Source organism: Pholcus phalangioides, unplaced genomic scaffold, assembly GCF_987345545.1.
Source record: "Pholcus phalangioides strain wild (caught in Gottingen) unplaced genomic scaffold, Ppha-v1.0 ptg000024l_1, whole genome shotgun sequence".
NCBI lineage: Eukaryota > Metazoa > Arthropoda > Arachnida > Araneae > Pholcidae > Pholcus > Pholcus phalangioides.
The window spans coordinates 33,064,699-33,090,098 of record NW_028301616.1 but is presented as its reverse complement, the minus strand read 5'-3'; the positions used below and the strand labels follow the sequence as shown (position 1 = coordinate 33,090,098).

At 35.7% G+C, this 25,400-nt stretch overlaps 1 protein-coding gene across 12 annotated transcripts in view; it reads left to right on the top strand.

Moving 5' to 3' along the window:
- Window positions 1-25,400, top strand: part of Rbp6 (RNA-binding protein 6) — a 481,799-nt gene that overhangs the window by 129,365 nt on the left and 327,034 nt on the right. For all 12 annotated transcript variants that reach the window (XM_089250878.1, XM_089250879.1, XM_089250884.1 and 9 more), the window contains exon 5: window positions 9,727-9,768. In XM_089250878.1, coding sequence (XP_089107004.1) covers window positions 9,727-9,768 — 42 coding nt within the window. The remainder of the gene's footprint in view (window positions 1-9,726; window positions 9,769-25,400) is intronic.

Sequence of the window (25,400 nt, the reverse complement as noted above, 5' to 3'; positions counted from 1 at the left end):
GTAGGAATGTAAGTTAGAGAGTGACATATTTTTTTTGGGAAAATATTTAATCATTTCACTCAGATGTAGACGCTATCAATTATTTTAAAAATGTATCTCATGTGGATTATTTTTGTAAATATTCATATTCATTCCTACTCTATCAGGAAAAGAAAGCTACAAATAATACGCAGTTGTCTTTTTTTAGATAATTTCATAATAAATTCAAATTTTTGACATATAACCTTCGAATTATATAAACACTATACTACGGTGCATTGCAGTATTTGGTAATAGTTTAATACTCTCAACGAAATAATACGTATCAACTGATTTCCTTCACGCAGTACAAAAATTGACGTTCACCAGGCATTTTATTCTTCGCTTCAAATTAATCCACGAATTAAATTTTAGGTTGGGTAAGAACAGTAGAGTTCATAAACTCTTTTATCTCCCAGTGCAACGCAACTTTACGTTCCCGCACCCCTTGGATAATGCTTTTTTTTTGTAAAATTCTGATTATTTTGATGCAATTAAAGACATTAATTGCAATTAAAGACATTAATTGCAATTAATTACATTAATTGCAATTAATTACATTAATTACCCATTGATTATTTTCTATGCATTCTTCTATTTATTATTTAATGCCTCTTTTCGGCTATGGTTAATTTTTAATTTTGGCTTTATTTAAGTTGAAATTTATTTTTGAAAATCAATTAAAAAACGAAACTAAAAAAAAATTACTATGTTTCATAGTTTTTTGAGATTTGGGAAAAAAGATTTATTGAATAGTTTTTCACTTATTGATTCCAGCCGCAACTAATATAAATTTAATGCTACTTTGAGGCACTTGACTAAATTTTTTGACGTTTTTCCTGAGTCATGTTCATGACAGTAGTATCAAATCTAAGCACAATATGATTATAGGACGGAATGCCAATATAAGCAAACAGCAAATGTATCCCTTTGCGAGGGCCACCGCGAAGAGAACCCCTTGCTTAGATAAATAATGACACTTTTCTCAACCGAAATGTAGAGTAAAGTACGATCTCTAATCGAAAAAAAAACTTTTGCAACGCAAATTTCGCATTATCTAATTCTTTAAGCGAAAGCCAAGAGATGAGGTGTCGAAACATTGGTGTGATTTCATTTTTTTTTAAAAGCTGGAAAAATTCGATATTTATCATCATTCGAATTTCCTGAATAATCAGTTATCATGTTGTCATTTTTCCCCCATCTCTCACTCGCAGAAATGCTCTGCCCCGGTTAAGAACCACTGGGTTAGAACATCAAAATTTAGTCCCTCGAATTAGTATACAGTATTAATTAAATTCCATGATTTTTCTTAGCATCAGCGCCGCAGTAGGAAAAAAGTCGGAGATACAATTTTTTCCGAATTAAGAGAAGGATGAGTTTTACTTTTCTTTCTGCAATCAAGGATAAAGATGATTTTTACAACTTGGAAATTATATTATGACGATGATCTTAACCCTTTATCACACAAAATTTATAACTCAGATTGGCTGTAATTGATTACACGTGATCAGATAAATCTGTTCGTTTCATATATTTTAACATATTTGTCAAAAACTAAACGTTTTTCTTCTGTGAATTGCATTTAAATCCACTACGATTTGCAAGTGTATCTTGTTTCCCGCAACCGGTAGTTTATCAATGGTAATGAAAAATAGTAACTTTTTCGGTGATTTTTTGGAGATGCGTCGTATTTAATCGTAGCGATTCCGTTTTTCTTTCGAGTAAATATGGTCAGCCTAGGTAAATCGTGCTTTATGCATTGGTATTTTTTCTTCCGGAACACTTCCCGTGGGCTGGATGAAATCGCTTTGGGCGACCGCATTTGGCCAGCGGTCCGGAGGTTGTTCGACTCGGTCCTACATCGTCTTTAAGATTAATAGTTTATGTGGTATGAAAATAAGTTGCTTCAAGCAACTGATCAAAATTTGGACGAAAATAAAATTGATAATACAGTTGAACCTCTCTATAACGGACACCTTTTGGACTAGTAAGACCACACATGCCAAGTTATACAACCTTGGGACCGAGAGACACCCAGGTTCTATCACACAAGTTGATTCTAGCACGACTTGAGTGCCTTCAGAGAATTCTGAATATTAAAATTATACCCCCGGCCATCACTGGCAGCAAATACAAGTTTTTATACTTGGGCAGGTGAGATCATGCTCATCGGCAATGAGTTCCAGTTAATATAATCAAGTCAAAATAAAATTTGCCAAATAAAAACAATCACATGTATAAAATCAGTAATGAATCAATAAAAATGAGCAGTGAATCAATGAAAATCAGTATTAAATAAATAAAAATCATCAGTAACTCCTTGAGACCGAATACTGTCCATTGAAGCACGTTGACAAAATTCAAAAAAGTGTTCATTACGGGAGGTTCTATTGTGCGAAGCAAAATTCTGATAACTCTAGACGAATTTTTTTCTCCTACGTTATGATATACGGTGAGTTTCATTCCTTACGAAAGTGACAACAACACCCAGAATTAGAACATTATCAGTGATTACAATAAAAGGCGTCTGCTGTATTAATTCTCCTGGTAAATTTATTAAGCAAAAAAAAAATTGAAAACATGTAAGAGGGGATTCCAGGCCACCCAACCCGAAGCCATGTCGACATCAACTTCCAGAGGCCATGTCAAACACACACAATCGATGGGCAACCCATTATTTCCCGAGTGGGAGGATCGTCATCAAGAAATTCATGAAAAAAAACAGAAAACATTCAATAAATATATCGCTTTCGCTCCATTTACAAGAGACGCCGTAATTCTCATGATACTAGACTTTTATTTTTATAGAACTTTTCTCACTGATACGTACAAAAAAAACGAACCCAGAGTCCCAGATCTCTTTGGTACGTCGCTTACGATTGGCTGACAACAACAACAACAAAAAAAAGATATATATAGATGTCCCTGGGTAGTATTGACGTTCATCCGTAAGGCCAATATATGTCCTAGCTGCATAACTATAAGAACCTTTTCCTATTTATTATTATTTTCCTCGGGAGCTGTCGCACTCTTATACTTACCCTTTTTTTTCGCCCCGTATTTTTCTATTCCTTTTGTTGCTTTCACTCCCTGTTGGCCCATCGAATATGTACAGAGAAGAAAAAAAATGTATATATTGTACTGTTATATATGAAGATTTTTTTTTTCCTGTGTTGTCCCGTTTTTTTTTCCGTAGAAAGTTTTCTTTGCTGTCATGCAATTTTCTTGCGATACTTATGTCCGTACCTTTTCCGCCTGTTTTATTTTCTATGGGAAAAGTCTCTTTTTCTTCTTCTTTCAATTGTATTCAGGCTATGTATGTCTTCTTTCCGTGATCATTAGCTGAATGTTTTTTTATTCTGTGTGTACTGAACCTTTATAACCGAATATTTCATCTCGAAACAATCTATAACCTAGAGAAACCGTATTTTTACTCTTTAAATACATGCGTACTTACCGGCTTTCTATCTCGTTTTTTTTTTGTATTTTTTGAATTTGTTTCAATTTTTTTTCTATTCTTTTGAACGAATATTTTACGTGTTGATTATTTTATCAGAAATGGTTTTTTTTTTTGTTTACCATCATTTTTTTTATTTCTCTCTTGAAGCTCATGAAATATGCATGTATGTAATGTCAGATTAAAAAAAGGAACATGTGAAAGATATTCCATGATGCTTTGTTCCATTTTGTGGTGTTATCTTTCTTTTTTTCGCCCTTCGATGTTTCAATAGTTTCGTATTCAATTCAAGGGAAAAAATCTATTATATTATGTAACTGAAAATATTTTCGCATATTTATGAAAGATGTCAGGAATTTTCTGTTTTTTTAGGCAAACGTTCCATTCATCATACCTTCTCTCCATATAAATTCTATGAATAAGAGATGTGTTCATTAATATTATTCTTAAAATTCAAAATATTTTGGACTTTAAAGTTTAGCAAATAAAGTACAATACAACTCGATTATAACGACATTTTAACGTCCGCGAATTTTTTTCTTTGTAACTGAGATTGAAGTTTTTAAATACAAATACAAACAAAAAGACCACGACCCATAAAAATGATGATGCCCATTAAAATTATGAATATCAAATACAAATACAACGCCACAACAGGCAAAATGCCCAACGAGGTGGCTGAGGAAAAGATGCCCATAACAAATATGGATGTCATATATTTCAAAAATACAGCAACCCAATTAAAAACTTAAATTATAATCAAACGTATATAGAATACGGCAACTCAATATAAGAGCATGTAAAAAAACTAATAATTAATAAAATATAATGCACTGCCAATAAAAAAGATTATGGTTGTCTTATTCTAAGTATGGATGACTTCTCGATTTCCCTCACTATGCTTTTTAAACGTGCCAATTGTGTTAGAATTCAAGACCCCTGGAGGCAAGCTATTCTATTTATTGTTACCCTTATTACAGAAAAACTTCCTTCACTACGACAACCTGGAATTATGCCTTACTAAACGATACTGGTGTCCCCTTGTCGAAGCAGTTGATTGACGGTGTCAATATTAATAACACATGGTCCATCCTATTCATTTCGCTAAAAATTTAAACACTTCGATAATATCCATCCGACACCTGCGTTCCTCCAATGTAAGCATATTCAAGAAATCGAGTCTCTCTTCATAGCTCAAGCGTTGTGTGCCAACAAGAGCACGGGTAGCTCTTCACCGCACCGCCTTCAACAAATTCTATGCCCCTCTGTATGGTCTGCAAAACCTTACGAAAAAAAAAAAATATTATAATACATGTAGTAAATATAAATGACATAGAAATATATGATATAAAAATATATAGAGATGTATAAAATAATACCCTGGCATACTCCAGTCCAGGACGAACCAAGCCCCGAGAAAGCGGAAGAATGACTTTAGGGGAACGCGAGAGCTTTCTCTAAGAATGAAACCGAGTATTCTATTCCGGTGTTTCTCAACCTATGGTCCACTGACCAGAGGTGGTCCGCGACGATGACTTGGGTGATCCACAAGCAACCTCTAGTATATTGGTCAAAATAGTCAAAGTGTTTGTGTGAAATTTTCCCTTAAGAGGATACAATTTTCCTTTCCGTTTCCGCGTTAGACAGGTTCCGTTTAATCCAGGTTTTCCGATGTGTATTTTGGCATTGGAATCATGGGCCCAAGTTTTTTTTTCGGTTGAAGACAGGTTTTACTGTATTAAAAAATTTAAAAATTCGTGTTTTTTGGCAAACTTTCGTGCAAACACCCCCCCCCCCTTAATTTGACAGAAAAGAAAGATATGAAATAAAAATCACCAAAAGAAAAACTCTTGTCCGTCAGTCAAATGAATGAAAAAAGAAAAAAAAACCAGCAAAAATAATTTGAACAAATTCAGCTAATGATGCGATTATTCTTAAGAGTGTTCCTAGATAGTCTCCTCTCTCCCTCTAAGAGTCGATTCTTCATTATAATGGTCACTGCCAGAACTAGAACTCTTTTGTAACACATCTCTGGCTTGTACACCACCACCATCATCATCAGTAACAGTCCTCTTTTGAAATTTGCTCGCGCTATTATTATTATCATTACAATCATCATGAAGTTTACATCTCGCAGGGAGAGAGATAAAATAAGAAACAAACAGGGAAAATAAATTATACATGAATTCTTTCATTTCGAAAGTATTAGGAGAAAAAAGCTTTTGTGTTTCAGTCAAGGTTCATAAGCATCTTTCATCCAAATAGTACGTAATAAAAGAGAAGTAAGATTGCTGTGTTACAATTTCAGAAAGCAACTGCTTCTCTTACACATGGCTTATTAAAACCACAGCATCAAGTGCGGAAACATTTAGGCTAATGTAAGGGTAGAAGATGTTGAACTCACATTGGCAAGCAGAGACCGCATGAAAAATTTCGGTAGTGCACTGTAAAATTTTATTGCTATATGATCAGAATTTGTACGATTATTTATTCCAGATTATTTATTGTATATATGTATATTACAATACACTTACAATGCACTTCATCGTTATTTTCACATAAATTAATAAATTTCCGGATACACCCATCCCCCGGGAAAGCTTCGATATCTCTCTGAGATGGGAAGCGGGTGTGTCCGGTCCTTCAATGTTCAATGTAACATTTTATATGATCCTTTGATCTATTGGTCACGAAAACACTCCGAGTGTTTGTGTGAAGTTTTCCGTTTAAGAAGGTATAATTTTTTCACTTCCATTTCCACGTTATACATGTTCCGTTCAATAGAGATTTTTAAAGGTGTATTTTATAGCTTGGTCCAATCACCGGACCAAGATTTTTTTACGTTGAAGACACATTTTTACCACATTAAAAAAATTAAAAATATGTGTTTTAGCAAATTTACGTGCACACACACCTCCCCATTAATTTGACAGAAAAGAAAGATATGAAATAGAAATCGACAAAAGCAAGTGATTCTAATACTCTTGTCCATTAGCCAAATGACGAAAAAATAAAAAAAATGAAAGATAATTTGAACAAATTCGGCTAATGATGCGATTATTCTTAAGTGTTCCGAGAGATAGTCTCCTCTCTCTAAGAGCCGATTCTTCGTTATAATGCCCACTGCCACTGCCAGAACTAGAACTCTTTTGTAACATCAAGTAACAAACATCTCTGGCTTCTTCACCACCACCATCACCAGTAACAGTCCTCTTTTGAAATTTTCTCGCGCTATTATTATTATCATTACTATCATCATGAAGTTTATATCTCGCGGGGAGAGAGATAAAATAAGAAACAAATAGGAGAAGGAAAAAAATTATACATGGATTCTTTCATTTCGAAAGTATTTGGAGAAAAAGGCTTTTGTGTTGCCGTCAAGGTTCATAAGCATCTCTCATCCAAATAGTACGTAAGAGAAGAGAAGTAAGATTGTTGTGCCCACCCCCTTAGCCAATGCTCAACGAGTTCTTTTCAAGCAGGCGATGGCGTAAGCAGTAGCGAAAGAGAGAGCGTTTTTATCACCCAGTTGGGCCGATTGAATTCTTCTGTAGGAAGACGATAAATAAGGCAAAAAAAGAAAAGCAAAAGTTGTAGTAGTAAAAGGCCTCCATCCATTTAGGGTGGAAAAAGAAAATATTTCTTATTCTTTGTTTGAAGCCTATTTGCTTTCAACTCCAAGCTCCTTGGTATTGTTCTGTTTAGATGGGAGAGAGAGAGAGAAATAAGACAGGCCTTCATTTAGTCGGCCTAGGCGCACATACATGTACGCACATTGCAATGATGATGCTTTTCATTCATGTAGTTCGAGGAGATCTCTCTCTCTCTCTCTCTCTCTCTGGATCCTCTGTTTGCTCGTCTTTATTTATTTTTTTTCTGCATTTATTTTTCCTTCTTTTTGGTCTGTTCTATTATTTCTTCGGTTGTTCTTTAATGTCACTTTATTTGGGGGCCTGGCTTTATTGAAGGGTAGCGAGCCTGTTAATAGGAGCTTCGCATATTTACTTTGTCTTGGACGTTTGTCGTTCTTGGACTCTGAGTGAGTGAGTGAGTGAGTATATATATGATGGCTTCTGTTTATTTGTACGATTCCCGTTTTCCCCTGTGTGTTGTTTCTTCTTCTACTGTTTTGTCTAAGAAATATATTTTTTTCTTAGTGTCTCTTATTGATTTCTTTCGTTACACGACGATTTACTCGATTTTTTCGAACCGTTAGACCAGGGGGGGGGGGGGGTCTTCAACTCATGACGCGCGAGCCAAATGTGGCCCCTCTGAGCTTTTTGGTGTGACCTTCTGACCATTTTTAGAAAATAGCGACTTGACATAGAAAAATGATTAAATTTTTAAAAAAAGAGAAAAAAAATCGTTAAAAAGAGCTTTGGCCACTGAAATCTGTACTGCTGTATTTAGAACTGTGAGATACTTTGCGGATTTAATAGTAATGATTTGATACATTAAAAAGCGCCGTTTTAAGTAATTCGGGGACCCTGAGTTAAAATAGTTTTTAAGGCCTATGATTTCACATAGGCTACATATTTTGGGAGACCAAATTTGGCATACAAAAGGTATACTTATATAATTACAGAATTTTCAGAAATACTAAAAAACGCATACATGAAAGTTATAATAATAGAAATATTGAAAAAATAATTTCATAATTGATAAAAATTTATAATTAATTAAACAAAAATTACATAATTACTATTTACATTAGAAGGAAATAATTACAGAATTATACTATTATTATTTCAAAATTATCAAGAGTAATTCTATAATTGTCAATATTGCTATCATTAATACTTGGGTTCCTTTCAACCATGAAATGAACGCGAGCGTCACAACCTATACTAGTTGTTTCTTAGAGAGGTACAGAGAGGCACAACAAGAAGTTTAATAACCCTTTCAGGCCCTAGTGCCTGAAATGTGTGTTTCTCTCTCCCTCCCGGTAAAAGTACAGTTACCGGTGCAGTTAAGCTCGGATATAAAGGATTGTGTAAGTTTTGAGTTAGAAATATGGTGAATATGAACTTTGGGGGCTTTCATCAGAGGGCGGCACTTGAAGCTGAACTTTTAGGGTTTTTATGATGGTTTCCAGGAGAAAGTGCTTCCGGGAAAAGTGTGATTTACTGTATAAAATTTAACAATAAAATTCTGAAAAAAAATGCATATGAAGATGGATATACCCTACATCATCTTGGCTACTACTACTAATTAACCGCACATGCACTTCGCACCGTACATTCCTCGACGGAATTTCTAATGAACTGGTGCGTGCTGGAATGTGCATGTGCGTGTTGTGTTTTTATGTAATCCTGGCTATGTGTAGCGCTGCCATCTGGCATCAATTTATCTGACTATGAGTGAAATGTAATGATCGAATAATCATCTTGGCTGATAAAATTTGGATGAAGTGAATTATTTTTTCATAAAAAAAAATTCAAAAAAACTGAAAACTTGAAAAAAAGAAAAAATTTTTTGCTGATTTAGAGATTTATGTGTCAAAAAGACATTTACATTATTAATACATTTTTTGAGTATAAAAAGTGATGTTAAATTCAAAACAATGAATGCTCGGGTCTGAAAGGGTTAACCTGGGATCCATTTGTAAATTGGTGATTTATATGGAAAAAGTTAAATTTCGAATCTTAAATTAAATTTTAAATAAGATTAACTCAATGAAATTTCAATCTCTCGCTTCCTAATTATGAATTGGACATTTTTCGAAAAATGGTATTCGAAAATTTGCAAAAAGAGGAAACTTTTATATGAGGATTATTTTTATATAAAACTTTATATACGAGTCTGTAACACACTGAAATGGCATAGAATATACAATCGAAAATATATATATCAAATTTATAATAAAAACAGTTGTTGAATAACATTTTTAAAATGAAACGCATAGTTTTGAGGCTTTTTGACCATGTTAAAATGTGTCAGACCCATTAATAAAACTCAATTTAATATCCCTGTGTGTGTATTTGTGTTCGTCTCGTTCTTTATTTCAGAATTCTCCTATAGAAATAAAAATACCTCATGATTCGTTAAATCGGGGGGGGGGGGCCCGACTGTAGCTGTATCAAGATCGATTTCACGCTCGCGGTGTTCCGAACATAACCTTATCAAATGCATTCTCCGAGCTCGTTTGGAAGTGTTCTATTTCATTCCCGAAACCCCTTTCTTTGTTGTATGTATGATTAGAGCTTAATCCCACGCACATCTACTCACGGAATGTTCTTCTTTAATTTCAGATTGACCCTAAAGTTGCCTTCCCGAAGCGGGCACACCCAAAGGTAAGTTAATGATAACTAAGGTGTCTATTCATTTTTCGTTTCGCCTAATGTTACCTTAAGGTTTTTTTTCCTCCCTAGTCTCTAGCCTCTACACCATACCATAATACTATATTTTTTTTATAGCTTGTTGATGTCACGGGTCATATGCTACGGGGATCATACTTCAATTATAAAAATAAATTATAAATGGCCCTCGTCATCACTTTTTTTATACGTCCCGAAGAGAAACGTGATATCGCTGTACCTTTCATTAGAATTTAATGAGGTCCCTGAAGTATCATTCATAACGGCAGAAAAAAAAAAAGGAGGGTGGGGAGGGGGATACAGGAGTAATACTCCCGACATCAACCTTGGTTTCGATCTCAATGGAGTATTTCTAGCACTATTTTTGAAACATTACTATCGATATCCATCTTGAATTTGCGAAATTATTGCAGAAAAGGATTAAAGGAAAATTTTTTTGCCATTATTTTAATGGCTTAAAAAATGCTGGGTTTATTATAATTGCCGAATGCGATGAATTTCGTAATCGATAGTGCATTAAAGCTCGAATTTCGTGCGATGCGAATACTCTGGTATGAGAGGTGTGTGTTATCGTAGAAAGAACTGTTTTACCAAAAACAATATATATATATATATATATATATTAACTCTTCGACATTACGGATACTGTACGGCCCAGAGCTCATTGATCGGACAATATGGTTTTATAGAATAACGCATTTATATAAAATACGGATAGGACAGAATTTCAATATTTTTGCAACTTTTGCAGTTAATTCGAACCACAGCCTACCTAATGAGTAATGACTAATCCCGGTTCAGGCATTAAAAGTGGTCAAAATAGGCAGGCAAAAAAGACAGTAAAAATGCTTGAAATAATTATAAAAAAAAGCATTTATAATTAATGGAGAAAGGGAAAGGTAACTGAAAGCCCGGATATTAAGGGGTCCGAAAACTGGCTAAAAATTGACCGCTCTCACTGAATATACTTTTTTTCAATGATATTTGGAAAATATATAGAAAAGTAATAAAAAAATAGAAAATCCACACGCCGATGAAAATGGTGCAAGAAATTTATAATTCTAAATAAGTTCGTAATCACGAGCTGGAAGATAATCTCGAGACAAAAAAAAAGTGCATCCGGCTATAATGGATGCTGGGACCACGAAAATAAGTCGTAATAAGCGGGAAAATATACATTGGGAACTTTATAAGCGGGATACAATGACGCCGAAAGAAAAGCGGTGAGAAGTCTTTTTGGAAAATCGTACAAGTGCTGCTCGTCATTCAAAAAGTATCAACGTTAAAGATTGGGAACATGCAGTATCGTGTGGAAAATTTATGTATCGGACTTAGTGAATGTATATAGGCATATAAGAAATTGCATGCCCGGTCAAAAGTTTTTACATGCCCTTTGTATGTCGGGCAATTTGTGCAGCCGTGTTTAAACATAACGAAACATACATTTGAAACGTAATGAATAAACAGTAAAAATACATTACAATAATCAAGTTTCTTAACGTTTTTCAATGGTTTTAGCTCATGAAGGCGGAAGAAACATCGAATCAACCAGTATTTCACTACATCTGATAAGTGTGGGCACAGCTTAACAAAATATTAAATTATTCTGTAAATTCTTGAGAAATTGATTTTTCGAATAAAAGAAACGATGGAAATTGAAAACATGGCCAAAATTTATACCCGTGAAATAAAAACAAATTTTATTTACAAGCAACGATAGATGTCGGTAAGAAACAAAACTGACTTATTTTGACATGCCTAGAATCGATCAAAATAATAATTTGCAACATAACTTTAAAAAATATATATATATATTAATATTTCTGCAATATTCACATCAATTCAGAAATTAGTATTTTAAATCAACAGCAGAGGACGCTAGTAAAACTTTTCTTTGGCGCATATATATTGATCGCTCTTCCAATTCCTTGACAAAATTGCACTTCATTTTTGAACTTGTTTATTTAAATAACAATTGGTAAATCACGATTGGTAATTGCGCCTATTTTTGACAATGTTTTTTAATGACAATTGGCGATGTCCCATATTTTACGGATCATTATTTAAGATCCCAGTTTAGAGTATTTTTCAGATGACCAGAAATATGGTCATCTGATCATTTAAATATTTTTTTGTTGTGTTGTGAAATTCTGTTAATTTTTGTTAACTGCGATTTGTGGCAGATCTTTATTTCCACACCCTTCAGCAATTTTAGAAGTAATTAGTAAATTGTATTTAAAGCAATAAATTGCGATTTCTTGACAATATTTAGTGACATCCCGTATTTAAGATCGTAATTTCCTGTATCCATCCCGATGATGTATGGTGAGCCGAAGTATGAAGGTTAATGTTATTTGAATCCATTTTATGGATATTACTAATATCATATACAACGGGTGAGAATAATTTTATCAAGTTTGCCTGCGGACTACCAATGCCATCGTCGTGGACCATAGGTTGAGAAACACTGAACAATTGACCTGCCGACGGGAATACGAAAATTCGAACAAAATGCAAAACATATTCAAAAAATTAAGTCTCCCTTAATAGCTAAAGCCACGTGTACCAACAAGTATTCGACCAGGACAAGAGGGAACCTCACTGAAGTCATTCTAAAGGGTCCGTAGACTGACATTTTTCATAAAATTCTTGTTCAATCCTAAATGGGCCCTGGATGGATAAGGCAGAAGGGGGGAGGGCACGGGAAAAAAACAGGGATATGGAAATGAAAACAAAGTTGAAAAACAGCATTGAACTATAAAGAGAAGCTAGTGTATCATTTGCGTAGTAATTGTTTGCGACTTTGTAGGTTCGAATGAATGTCGAAATTGTATTTCGAGATCCCTGGAGCGCGTTCCTAAAAATAAAAACGCTTTCGTAGGAGTTTTTTGATAAATTTATTCTATAATTTGCGCCTCCTGTCTCTTAAGAAAGAGCTGTCGGTTTTTGTGCTCGGTCCCGAAATGAAATTCGAACCGACTAATGTTGAAAAGTTGTCAACACAATTAGTGCGGCCATAACGGAAAAAGAAAAAACACCAAAATAAGAAGAATCCACATGGAAAAGAGCGAGGCTCGAATTACTTTTTTGAGGTGTGCCAGTAACGCGAGAACAAAAAAGAAAAAGAATAAGACCAGAAACAACGATTCTCTCCTTTTTTTTCCTGTGCCGTTTGTATTATATATTGTATTCGCTTGGAAATACAACAAATAATAATGATTTTGAAGAAAAAAAAATGTTGGATTTTCGTTAGCGGCGATGGTTATTGATTTTTTCTCTTCAAAAAAATGGAAATATGATAGATTATGTTTTGTTGTTTGTTTGTCGATGAATATCTAAGGCCTAATCATGTCTGAAGTGTTCACGTTAGTGTAGTTGTGTGTGTGTGTGTCAACCTTGGAGCAGAGGCTTGATTTTCTAACGTGACTTTCTGTTGTCTCTAATTCCATATTTTGTCAAATCAGTTGCCAGTTATTTCATCGTGTAATTCTATCGGTGATTGTCTAACTCGTGGTTCGGTTTCAAATCTCTAAAGTTACGAGAGCTTATTTTTCTACGTTTCTCCGAATAAGTCAGAGGTGATCAAACTTTTCCACTTACATAATTTGATAACCTGCCATGTTAATCGGGTGTAGCGCTTAGTGACATGTTCATAAGTTTTATTTTTTTTCAACCCTTTATTCTACAGTGTTGCTCTCAAGCAACATGAGTGTTTTTATATTTCTTAAGTAAAGACATTGTATATTTCGAGCTCGTTCCGGCATTGGTGCTCCTAAGCGACTCGTATACATTCGATTTTTAAACGTGAGCTGTATGTGAAGTTTCTGTTATCGCCAGCGGAATGGATCATAGGTGTACATGTGTCCTAATTGTTGACAAGCCAATGACGATTGTTTAGCCTTTAGTGAAACAAAATATGCGGAGGAGAGATACACACAGCTATGCATTCTTTAACAATGATTGAAAAGTAAGCGGGAAAACAAGAAATGACATTTTATACCAATCTTAATATATGTAAATCATATAAATACAGTGTGTTCCTACATACCTTGTAGTGCAATATCAGATACTTTTAAACATCAACAATATTTTGTGTCATATAATAGCATTCAGGTACTTCATTTGATACTCAAAAAAACCCTCAATGCATTTCAGTGCTTGACAATTGCAAGTTTAATATTTCAAATAATTTCGATGATGATTCTGAAGAAAAAAACAGGCTATAACAGTGTGCACTGACTCTGATTAAGTACGCTCTTGAAGTCCCTACTTCACAGTTTTACCAATAGTCAGTTCGGTGATGCCGGATTGAACAGTTATTCTACGTTAGTGTTCAATCAATAAAAACTTATCAAAACCCTCTCACCCTCATCTTGCTTTCTTAAATGCCTTTTATTTTAGCAATGACAATCCCAGGCATTTTATAAAGCTGATTTCTTAATAATTTCTCTTTTTCATGTTCCCCTTATTTTGCATCTTCTGAAAATTGGGAAAACCCCTTCTTCATAACAAAAAGTAGCATTTTGCCGGGCATTACATGGTATTTATAATATTGCAATTGTGTGTGAAGATTTCTATACTGCAACTTTAAAATATGCGGTGAGCCGGGTAGGACCTCTAAGCGGGCTGCAGTTTGCCCCATCACTGGGGAGTATATCGTTAATGTCGTGTATTACTTGGTATCTATGCACAAAACTTGACGAAGATTGGTCTAAATTTGTTAGTTCCTTATTAGAAACATATACACGAAAATGTTTGAGAGGTCATGCACATCCATATCATATCTGAATATCACTGTGAAGGTCATATTCGGCTCGACATCGTGAGCTCAACACGCATGATTTTAGTCATAAAACTGGATTCTAGTCATAAGACGTCGATTATAACAAGAACATTTTGATCATTGTTGATGAAAATTCACACATCGATAGTGCAATCAAACCTTACAGAGGATTTCAACTTCGAGGCACGAATGCGAGCCGATCTTCCCTTTAAAAAGTCTCGCCACAGAGAGAGCAACAGCCCTACAACGGTACATTTATACACTTCACTCATAGTTGAAAAATTGATGGTAGATGGCAGCACTACTCATAACAAGCATTACACAGAAACTTCATGTTTAGGTTCATAACACGTACACGCACATTCCAACATGGACCAGCTGATTAGAAATTCCTCAGAGGAATATGGACGAGGTGTATGCAAGTAAGTAAGCCAAATCTACGTTTAAGGAACATCTCTATTTTATGGACGGATATTCTGATGTCTTTGTTTCAATGACTTTGTAGTTGCACCAGCAGCATATTTGAATGAACTAAACTTTGACAAAGTTTAGTTGCAGATATAGGTAAGACTGTATAATATGCCTCAGGTAAAAAGGACCATTCACCGAACACGATAGAATTTCACACCTGGCGACTGGAATTCGGTCATTTCGGAAGGCTGTATGCGTCACAAGGGAGAAAGAGACATTATTTGAGCTGATGCACTGGCAGCACACATATACAAACACATATATATTGCATTTGCATATGACAGAGAGAGAGAGAGAGAGAGAGAGAGAGAGAGAAGGAGAGTATTTCGTCCGGAAATTTAGTTCAGAGTCAGTGTGTGTGTGTGTATTCACACCCGTCGTTGTTCTCTTCCACTGCCTCATTCCGAGCGGACAAACGCGTTGAATCGCGTGTGAAGATCCGTCACCGGTAGGTAATCTGTGATGCGCAAATACTGTTTCAGGGAAAGGGGAGGGGAGAGAGGGAGAATACATACAGGGTATGGTTCCTAGGGTATAGAATTGTTTGCACAAGAATGAATAGGTGGAATAGTTACAAACTCGACAGATACTCGCATGTTTCAATGTTTTTTGCCTGTTTGTGATAACACTCAAGAGAAATTTGGTTTTTCAGTGTTCTTTCAAATATTAGTTGTTTTTTTTTTTAATAAGACTGATGTAAAAACGTCATAAAATTTATATCACACATTGCTTTTCCCGTGGGTCTCGACAACAAGGCGTGAATGCGAGCCTGTATCTCCTTTGAAAAGTTTTGCCACAGTGATGACTTTTCAAATACAAATACAAGGCTACAACAGGCAAGATGTCCAACGAGGTAGTTGAGAAAAAACATGGCCATAGCATTCAAAGGGGAACATTGAAAAAATGTCCTACAATGATACAAATATAAACACAAAGGCCACAACAGGCAAATTACCCGGCGAGGTGGCTGAAAAAAAGATGCCCATAACAAATACTGATGTTAAATAGAACTGAATTTGAGCAACCCAATTTGAAAAAATATATCTCGAAAATAATTAATAATATATAATAACATTGCCAACATAAAAACGGTTATGGTTGTCTCATCTAAGTAATGATACCTCGATTTATCCCACTATGCTTATCGCACTTCTTTTTAAACGTATCAGTTGTGTTAAAATTCAAACCCCCACCCCCGGAGATTAGTTATTCCATTTATTGTCAACCCTATTACAGGAAAACGCCCTGCGACACCTGGAATTGTCCCTTACACAACGATACTGCTGTATCTTTGTCGGAGCAATTGATTGAAGGTGCATTAATAACTCATTGTCTGTCCATCCTATCCACCCCGTTGAAAATTTTAAACACTTCGATCATATACCCGACACCTGCGTTCCTCAAATGTAAGCATATTCAAGAAATCAAATTTTTCTTCATATTTCAACCTTGTGCGCCAACAAGAGCACGCGTAGCTCTTCCCTGCATCCGCCCTCGACCAAGTCTATGTCCCACTGTAGGTATGGTCTCCAAAACCTTACGATACACTCCAGTCCAAAATATTCATCTCACTTCACTCATAGCTTAAAAAATAGATGGCAGCACTAGCAATTCACGCACACCACTAGATGCTCACTCAGATTGTAAAGCATACACACTTCCGATAGTAAGCTATTTTACAACTCGGTAGTAGTAAATTGGATTTCGCGATAGACCAGTGTTTTTTGGTGTGGGGGGGGGGGAATGCGTTTTCTTGTAGATTATGTTGTTTTTTTCTAGACGGCCAAAGAAACAACCGGGACTGTCCCGGGAAATACGGGAAACTCTATATGATTTGTTTTTAGGTACGTCCTGTTTACTTGACTGTATTATTGGAATGATCTAGAGGAGGCCCCTCGAGAAGTAAGGACGACGCATATGACGTTTATTGTATTTAGCCTGTCTGTTTAGCGGCAAGAGGCCATCCTGATGGGGCTGAATAGTTGCTGGCGTAGGAAGAAAGAGACGTACTCACAAACGAAGAAGTTTTTGCCACCCACGAAGAGCAAACACGTAGACATACACACACATATGCGCGTACACATTTCGGATTTTCTTTCTTTTTTTTTTTCCTTTTTTCGAACAATAACTCGTATATCACTGGAGCAGCCTTGCATACAACAGTAGATGCACGTATTTGTGCTTCGTATGGCCCGTAAATTGTGCTGCCGAATCCTTTCACGAGTTCGTACGAAGAGAAAACAGTTATCCTGTTTCTTCTTTTTTTTCTTCTCCCAGTTGCGTAATGCAATAAAGAATGAAGCCACTGTATCACTGAAGAGAAAGAAATACCTTGAGAAAGACAGATTTATTTTTTTTTTAATTCTATAATAATCAAGACCGGACATCACCGACCCGTTCTGATCAGGAGCACCGCGGTGCTCACAGCATAGAATTAACACACTTTTGACATTACAAAATGATTCATATACACAAAAAAATGTGATGTCCGGTCAAATTATCGCCTTTTGGCATCCAGCTAAATTACTGTATTACATTTGCAGCAAAATCGCCAATTCAGTATGGAATTTCGCAGGCATTTCCAGCTCATACATAATTTACATCATTGCTTCTTCATGTTTGCTTGATGTTATACAATGCATTTTGCTATTAAAAGTTTTACCTGCATTTTTTTATATGGGAATTTTTTTTTCTTCTGAAATACGTGCATTTTGATCGTTTTGTCAAATCTAGTCATCGGATCCTATGTTGTATATACAGGGTGTCCTGTAAGTGCTGGTGCTGCCTTTAGCCCATCCGTCCGTCTTAGAGGTATAGTTTCAATATCAAAATTCTCCTTTGTACCAGTTTCGAAAGTGAAAATACAGCGGGTCACAAAATAAAAAATAAAAAATCTAAATTCTTATACGGTTCCCTTGTCCTCTAACTTCTAATTAGAAAATTGTTGCACTGTATCTCAGAAAACAATTCCATGTTTCTGAGTGTAATATTCGCTAAGATAATTTTTGAATTCAAAAATCGGTGAAAAGTTATGAAAGAATAGCAAAGCAAAAGCTAACGGACAGCGCTCCTTTCCTTCCTTTATGCTGTCCTATCCCAACTTTTCTCCAATTACTAAATTCAAATATCTTTTCAAATATTAGAAATATGGATTTTCTTTTGTTGGCCTCAAGGAGAGACAGCACAACAAGTCTAATTGGAAATTAGAAGACGGAAACAGTACAGAAATTTAGATTTTTTTTGTGACACTATATTTTCACTCTATCACTCTATCCTACGTCAAATCCGTAGCTTCTATCGCTCCACCAGGGGGCGATATTCCCAACTTTGGGAAACACTGGTAAACACCTATGTATAGACCATACCTAGAAGGTCTTTTGAACATCAGCCACGATTGTAACAACACCTCAGTTATAATTACAAAATTTTGTTGAATCTTTGATTCCATTATAACCGGATTAGACTATAATAATTAACAGGTTCACTTATCAGAATTTCTCAAGTAATAATAATAATTAAAAAAATGAAACAAAAATGGTATAAATTAAATAGAATAATGTGGTTGATCTCCAGGACCCCCACAGGCTAGACCCTGGTCCCTCATGGGAAAAAACCGTACGTAAATAAAAACACATAATTTCCCAACACTCTTAAAAAAAAACACAAATCGATCCCATGCAACGATTTCACGCAATGCCTAACTCAATTTAAAGAAACAAATATTTGATTTTTCATTTCGCTGGAACAGTCAAACACAGAAACTGTTCACTCTTCCATTGATGCCCCCCCCAACAGATTCAGTGACGTTGAAAGAACATAAGTGGTGATGATCGAAAGTGGAATCAGTTTACACACAGTTGCTACGCGTTACGTGTGGTGTATAATCCCAAAGATCCGTTTAATTAGATCCTCAAGTTGCATTCGATGGAAATTTTAATGGTCGAATCAACCTAATTCGAGTCGAACGAGGGATAAAGGAAATGATTATAGATATTTTTTTCCCCTCTATTTTTTTCTTTTGCTATATTATTTTCCTCTGCCTTCCCCTCATTAGTCAAAAAAATTGAACTTTTTCAATAATTACGCGTCAAAAAGCTTGAAGGTTTTTTCCCCCCTCCTCACTTCAATATTGCAAATGCTTTTCACGTGGCAGATATCGGAAATACAACGGGGCCCCGGAGAAAATGAAGGAGAGAGAGGCCCATGAAATTGTCACATTCTATTTTGGCGTCTTCCAATTCAGTCCCCCCCCCCCCCCTCCCCATTTTATGTGGCAACAACAACCGGATCATAAAAGCTAGCCTGTAAAATTTCCCAATTATCGAGGCTCTTTTTTTTTGCTCCTCTCCCTCCCAGTAGGCCCTTTTTGGGAAAATGCCTTATGCCTGCGTATACCCGCCATCATCAAGGGAGGAAAATAAAAAAAAAAACGATAGGAAAGCATTCTGTTCGTTCCAGCTGAAATTCAGATAATTACTTATTTGGTGAAATAGTCGGTCTGTGAAATCTTATTTGAGAGGGAAGACATCTTTTCCTCCCGCGTCGATGGTTTTTAGCTGTTTCCGGCTGTTTCGCCACTCCCCTCCATACGCATACGGTATACTTCGTTATACGCCAAGTACGTATAGTACATTGGAAATTATCGGTTGGGCTTCCCCAACGCCGCCATCATTATACAGAGGCCCGCAGAGTCTTCTTAGCCTTTAACACAGGTATCTTCGATTTCTTTTTCAACTCCCCTGTGTCGTTTTACGCATATGAGACTACAAACTCATTGATTTCCATTATTTATCAATATTTCGGTGGCAGCAAGTCGGATATTTCATTGTTGCTCTTTTATTATCTATTCGAACTGAACTCAACTTCTACTGGTGAATTCAAAGGATTTCTGTGCAAAACGTTCCATATCAAGTTTCTTTACAGCGATATATTTTTCTTTTATTTCGTCTCGTAGTGTTGCAAATTACAATTTATTTACTCTTTTTTTTTTCCTCCTCATTTCTCGTTAATTTAATTAAATCTCTGCAACATTCGTTGGGAAATTTGATACAATCTCCCTGATGACTTTTTTTGTTTTTGTTTTGGCTCGAAATGTTGTTGATGTCTTTAAGGAATTCTCTAAGAGATGGCGTTTTCGCTTGATGTTTAAGAGACCCGTTTTTTCTTTTTAAATTTAATTACTTTAATTTCTAAATGAAGTTGCTTGGAATTAAACCTCATTGATCAGGGTGTTCTCCCCCCACCCCTAAGAATAATGGTTACTGAAGTTACTTGTGGTTTTATTTTTAGTTTTAAGGAAAAAAATATGAAAAGATTTTTCCGGTCTCAAAATGTTATAAAAGAACCAGAATTATAAATAAAAGACTAGTGCATGGTTTTTAACAATTTGTGTTCCATGGACCCTTTGTGCCAATATCACAATTCCCAGGGAGCTTCTTTCCCAGTAAGATGAAGGCTACAGGCCCCTTTATAGAATAATATGCAGCATAAAATAATGCCGAAACAATAGGTTTGTTTTTTTTCCCAATCGAAGCTCAAGGAATCCGTGAAAACTCACCAAAGACCCCCAAGGCTTGTAATTGCCCAAGGACACCCCAAGATAAGAAACATCAACCTTACAAGGAAAGGTTGCCTGTGTGGGTGTCGTCCTCAAAAATTATGAAAATATTCAAGTACATTCATCTTACCCAGGAAACACAAAAACAAAATAAGCAATTATTAAAGCCGCAAAAAATTTTAAAATAGACAACAGTAGGCTACTCATCGCCTCTCGCGATTCCCGGCGATATCTATAAAAATATTATTTTCACTTTCCTTACACATTAAAGCTCTTCTTTTTCTTTTCTTCCTCCTCTTTTCCCCCCTTCTCTTCTGTATCATGTATACCTCCTCCTAACCAGAACATGGCCCCACCGCTCGGTCTCAACGAACTGTACTATACATGGTCACGTGTTGCTTTAATGACGTCACTCTACGGTTGCGGGATTTTTATAAATTCATTCCTGATCTCTATATTGGCGTTAAAAATATTAATCTTTACTTCTTTTTTGAGTGACCCATAACAATTCAGCCAGATTTTTCTTCCTGTATTTTTCAAGACGATACCTTGGGACCCTTTTCTTGTCAGTCCTAAGTTAAGAGTCATATCCAGTAATAGCCGTGAGATGTTTAGAATTTCAGTCCTTAGCTACTTCGGTTTCTTTTCCCATATCTCCCTGCGTCGTTTTACTCATATATGAGACTGTAAGCTCATTGATTTCCATTATCTATCAATATTTCGGTGGCAACACGTCGGATATTACATTGTTGCTCTTTTTATTATTAAGTTATTTCAAATTAGTTCTTCGAGCGAAACTACTACTACTACTACTCCTGCTGAATCCAAAGGATTTCTGCGAACGTTCCACACCCAGTTTATATTTAAGTCATACGTTTATTTTATTTTATTTTGTAGTGAAAGAATTTATGATTCTATCTTTATTTTTTTCTCCCACATTTCGTTAATTTAATTAAATCTCTGCAACATTGATTGGAAAATCTGACGCAATCTCCCTGATGACTTTTCTTGTTTTGGCTTGAAATGTTGTTGATGTCTTTAAGGAATTTCTAAGCGATCGCTTGCTTTTTACGGCCCATTTATTTAAAATTTAATTAATTATATCGAATTCACACAAGAAGATACAGGACTATCATTGATCGGAAAACTTTAATTTTTCTCACGAAACATTGTTCCCATTGTTATTTGCAGAAACAAGATGCCCAAGTGTTTTCCGATCTAAAAATGTTATGTATCTAGGAATGTGACAGACCAGTAGAGGAGTTCGTAGGGAATCGGGCAAAGACTAACGAGGAGTTAGAACCGTCAAAAAAGGGATATCAGGTCCCTATGGGTTCTTAACCTTTTGTGGTCCATGAACTCTTGTACCAGTAAGATGAAGATCACGGACCCCATTCCAGAATAATTTACAGCATATAAAATATAAAAACAATACTAATTGTTATCTCATCCAAGCTCACAGAACCCCTACCGATTCTGAAACCTGTCCAAAGATTCTTTGGAAATAAAATCGTAATCAAAAATGAGGTTTACTATTCAAAACAATATTAGTAATCAAGTTAAATAATTTTTCTTGTTTTGAATAAATTTTATAGCATAAGATGAAATGTCCAAATAGAAAAATACCATTGGAACCATTTTGTCTCACCATGGTCCTATTATAAGCCCGGTCCCCAATTAGACCGGGAAGCATTGCAATAAATATTGCATTGATATGAGTATGGGAGATGTTTAGCGCCCAATAATTGGTCACAATGAGTGGCGAACAATTAGAGTCCCATTATATACCAAGTATATAAGCCTTTTATACAGGGTAGGCAAAACGTCCGTGTAGTAACTTTAAAAATGAATAAAAACCGGAAAAATAACTGAAATAAAAAACGATTTGCAGGGTTAATGCTACCTAATTGATACCTAATCGATGCTACCTAATCGCGTGACTTAACGATTTAGCATCGTTAGGTCACGCTTCATACGCTTTCACAACTTCTTGAATATTTGCTGATTTGGTCCCTTTGTCTCCACAACACACACTTTTGGTCACTCCCATGCTTACACACGCTCTAGGTGACTCTTTTCTACACTTGCACTTGTACACTTTCTTGGTCATTCTTTTAATCGTTCATTGGCCTGTGGTTTCTTCCTCTCTACATCACTCTCGTGCTTACACACACTCTCTCTCTACTTTTTTTATCACTCACATGCTTCGAAACACTAACAGTTACTCTTCTGGTCACTCATCGACCAAATCCCTCGTTCTCTCACCAGAGGGGATTCATGGTTTTACCATCTGTGACCTTAACAATTTTTTGCTAAACCTTCTTCCATTCTACTAATTTCCTTGACCATTCATTCTTCAAATTCCCCGCTCTTCCAGACTTTCTACCCTGGGCTAGAGCCCACTAAGTTTCCCGTCTCCCCATAATACGATCGGGACTAAAAAACGTTTCTAAATAACTTTCTTTTTTTTTTAATAATCATGGGATGCAAAGCCTTATCCGGAAAATTCACTGCCGGAACATATGAAAAAGTGTCGCAATGATACAGCATTGAGCTGTAAATTAATCCACGAAGACCGATGACGTGCTTGCAGATGGCACTCGAATGATGAACGGCTTTTTAATGTTCATACTGTGCATGTATTGTATGCCTGCTGAACGTATTTGCTGTATATACGCCCACACAACAATCACAGGCAATTTTTTTTCTTTTTTTACTATTCTCGTAAGTGGACAACGCTTTGGAAAATGAAAAAAAAAAAAAAAAATGGCCCGTTTCTCGGGCTCGAATCAACGTGATTCACTTCTTTTTATTCATTTGCTATTTATTTTATATATTTTATTTTTTCTGCACAGTCATCACTCATACGTTTTTCTTGCGGAGTTTCGCAACTCGCTACTCACACGCTCTTCGAATGACGCTTGCGAAAGCATAGCCACCACCGGTTTGCCTCAATGTTTGCGTATTTTTCGAACCAATGCCGAAATTTCGCCGGCTTTTTTTTATATATATATATATAGTATATGTATATATATATTTGCTATTATCATCATTTTTTTTTTACTCGAAACTCTCTATTGTCATACCAAAGTTGGCATTCTCCGGGGGAACCAATACAGAGGCTGCTGTGATTGGCCACGTTCTTGATGACAGTGGCGACCTTGGCCATAAGCCGACGCCTGCCTGAAAACATGCGTACACAGGCAGGGCGATAGAGAGCGAGAGAGAGAGAGAGAGAAGAGATCACAACACAATGGAGAGTTTCCGCTGTTTGGATTTTCGGTCACGTGATCTTTCACGGGCCTGTAGGTTTACAACTGCTTGCTGGGGCCACACAATTTCCGAATTTTATGTCGAAATAGCAGCCAAACATTTTTTATATGTTCCTGTATCATTATATAAAAGGAAAAAAAAAGGTTTTTTTTTTGCTTTTTTTTGACCGTACGATTGAATGTCCTAGAAAAAAGTATATTGAGTAGTTCTCTCCTCCCCCCCCCCCCATTTATTTACATCTACACCATTGATCTACGGCCGATGCCGATGTGATGGATACCCTGTATTTATTTCGCTATGAATCCGAAAAGATACAATATCCCCATCATCTACTAATCTGTTAAATAATTTAAAAAAGTGTCAGTTTTTTTTTTTTGGCATTTCATATTCATTTTTCTCTCTTTCTCAATGACATCATCTCTACTCCCTCTCTCTCTACATCATCGTATAATGTATTTGAGAGAGGGGGTGGGTGATGATGTAAATAAGTTTTTAAGACTTGCATCTAGTACAGTTTCTCAACCTAATGGTCTGCAGTACGTGAAGATGGAATAGGTGGTCCGCAAAAACAAACTTAAAATTTACTCCTATAGTCGAATCCCGTTATAATGAGCTCCAAGAGACCAGAGAAATCACTTCGTTATAACGAAGTTCCGTTATAAAGCAATTCCAGGTTCTTTGTATTGTTCTTATGCAAACGTATCTGGAGGATTAGAAAAGGGTTCGTTAAAACGAGATTTTCGCTATAACGGTATTAGTCAAAACGGAATTCGACTGTATTATGGATTTACTTATAATAAATATATTATAGGCGATGGAATGGTCCAAGGAGGAGGTAGAAGCGCCGAATATAACATAGGATTACATGGGTACGTTTCAGTTGTGGGGATGGAACTAAAAGTTTGAGAAACTATAGTATAGAGAGACTTATTCATATTACCTGTATTATGGACTTATACTTTACGAATACTTATACACATATTTTAAGAGCACTCCTGGCTACAGACTATATAGAATGTTAAAAAATAATTGCACATTGAAAATTCCGACTTCATGAAATCAATAACTGCAGAACTAATAGCACGCTTTAATAATTTCTGGCAGCTCCCGTTTGACTTGGTGCATTGGGCTCGTGTCCCATTGGTACAACTATAAGTATCAAGACGCCACAATGATTAATGGATTGATGAAACATCAAGTATAAATATTATTAAAATAGCTATCATTATATGGATCGTAAAAAAAAGGAATTTAACCCTCTATTTTCCAGTGCATATTTGAATATAAATGGCAAATACATGGTAGAAAAAAAACCCATTATATCAATTTCTCTTCTCAATTGTCTTTACTATTTTCGAAAGTAGATACAATTTAGTACAAAATATAGCTATATAAGTGCCACGCTTTCTAATTTCTTTAACTAGAAAGAGTGGATTCGTTGGCGGTGTCATTTTCTGAGAGCTGCTAAAATTTAACGTGTTTAGAAATTTCTAAAACCACGTGAAATTTCGGGAATTGGATATA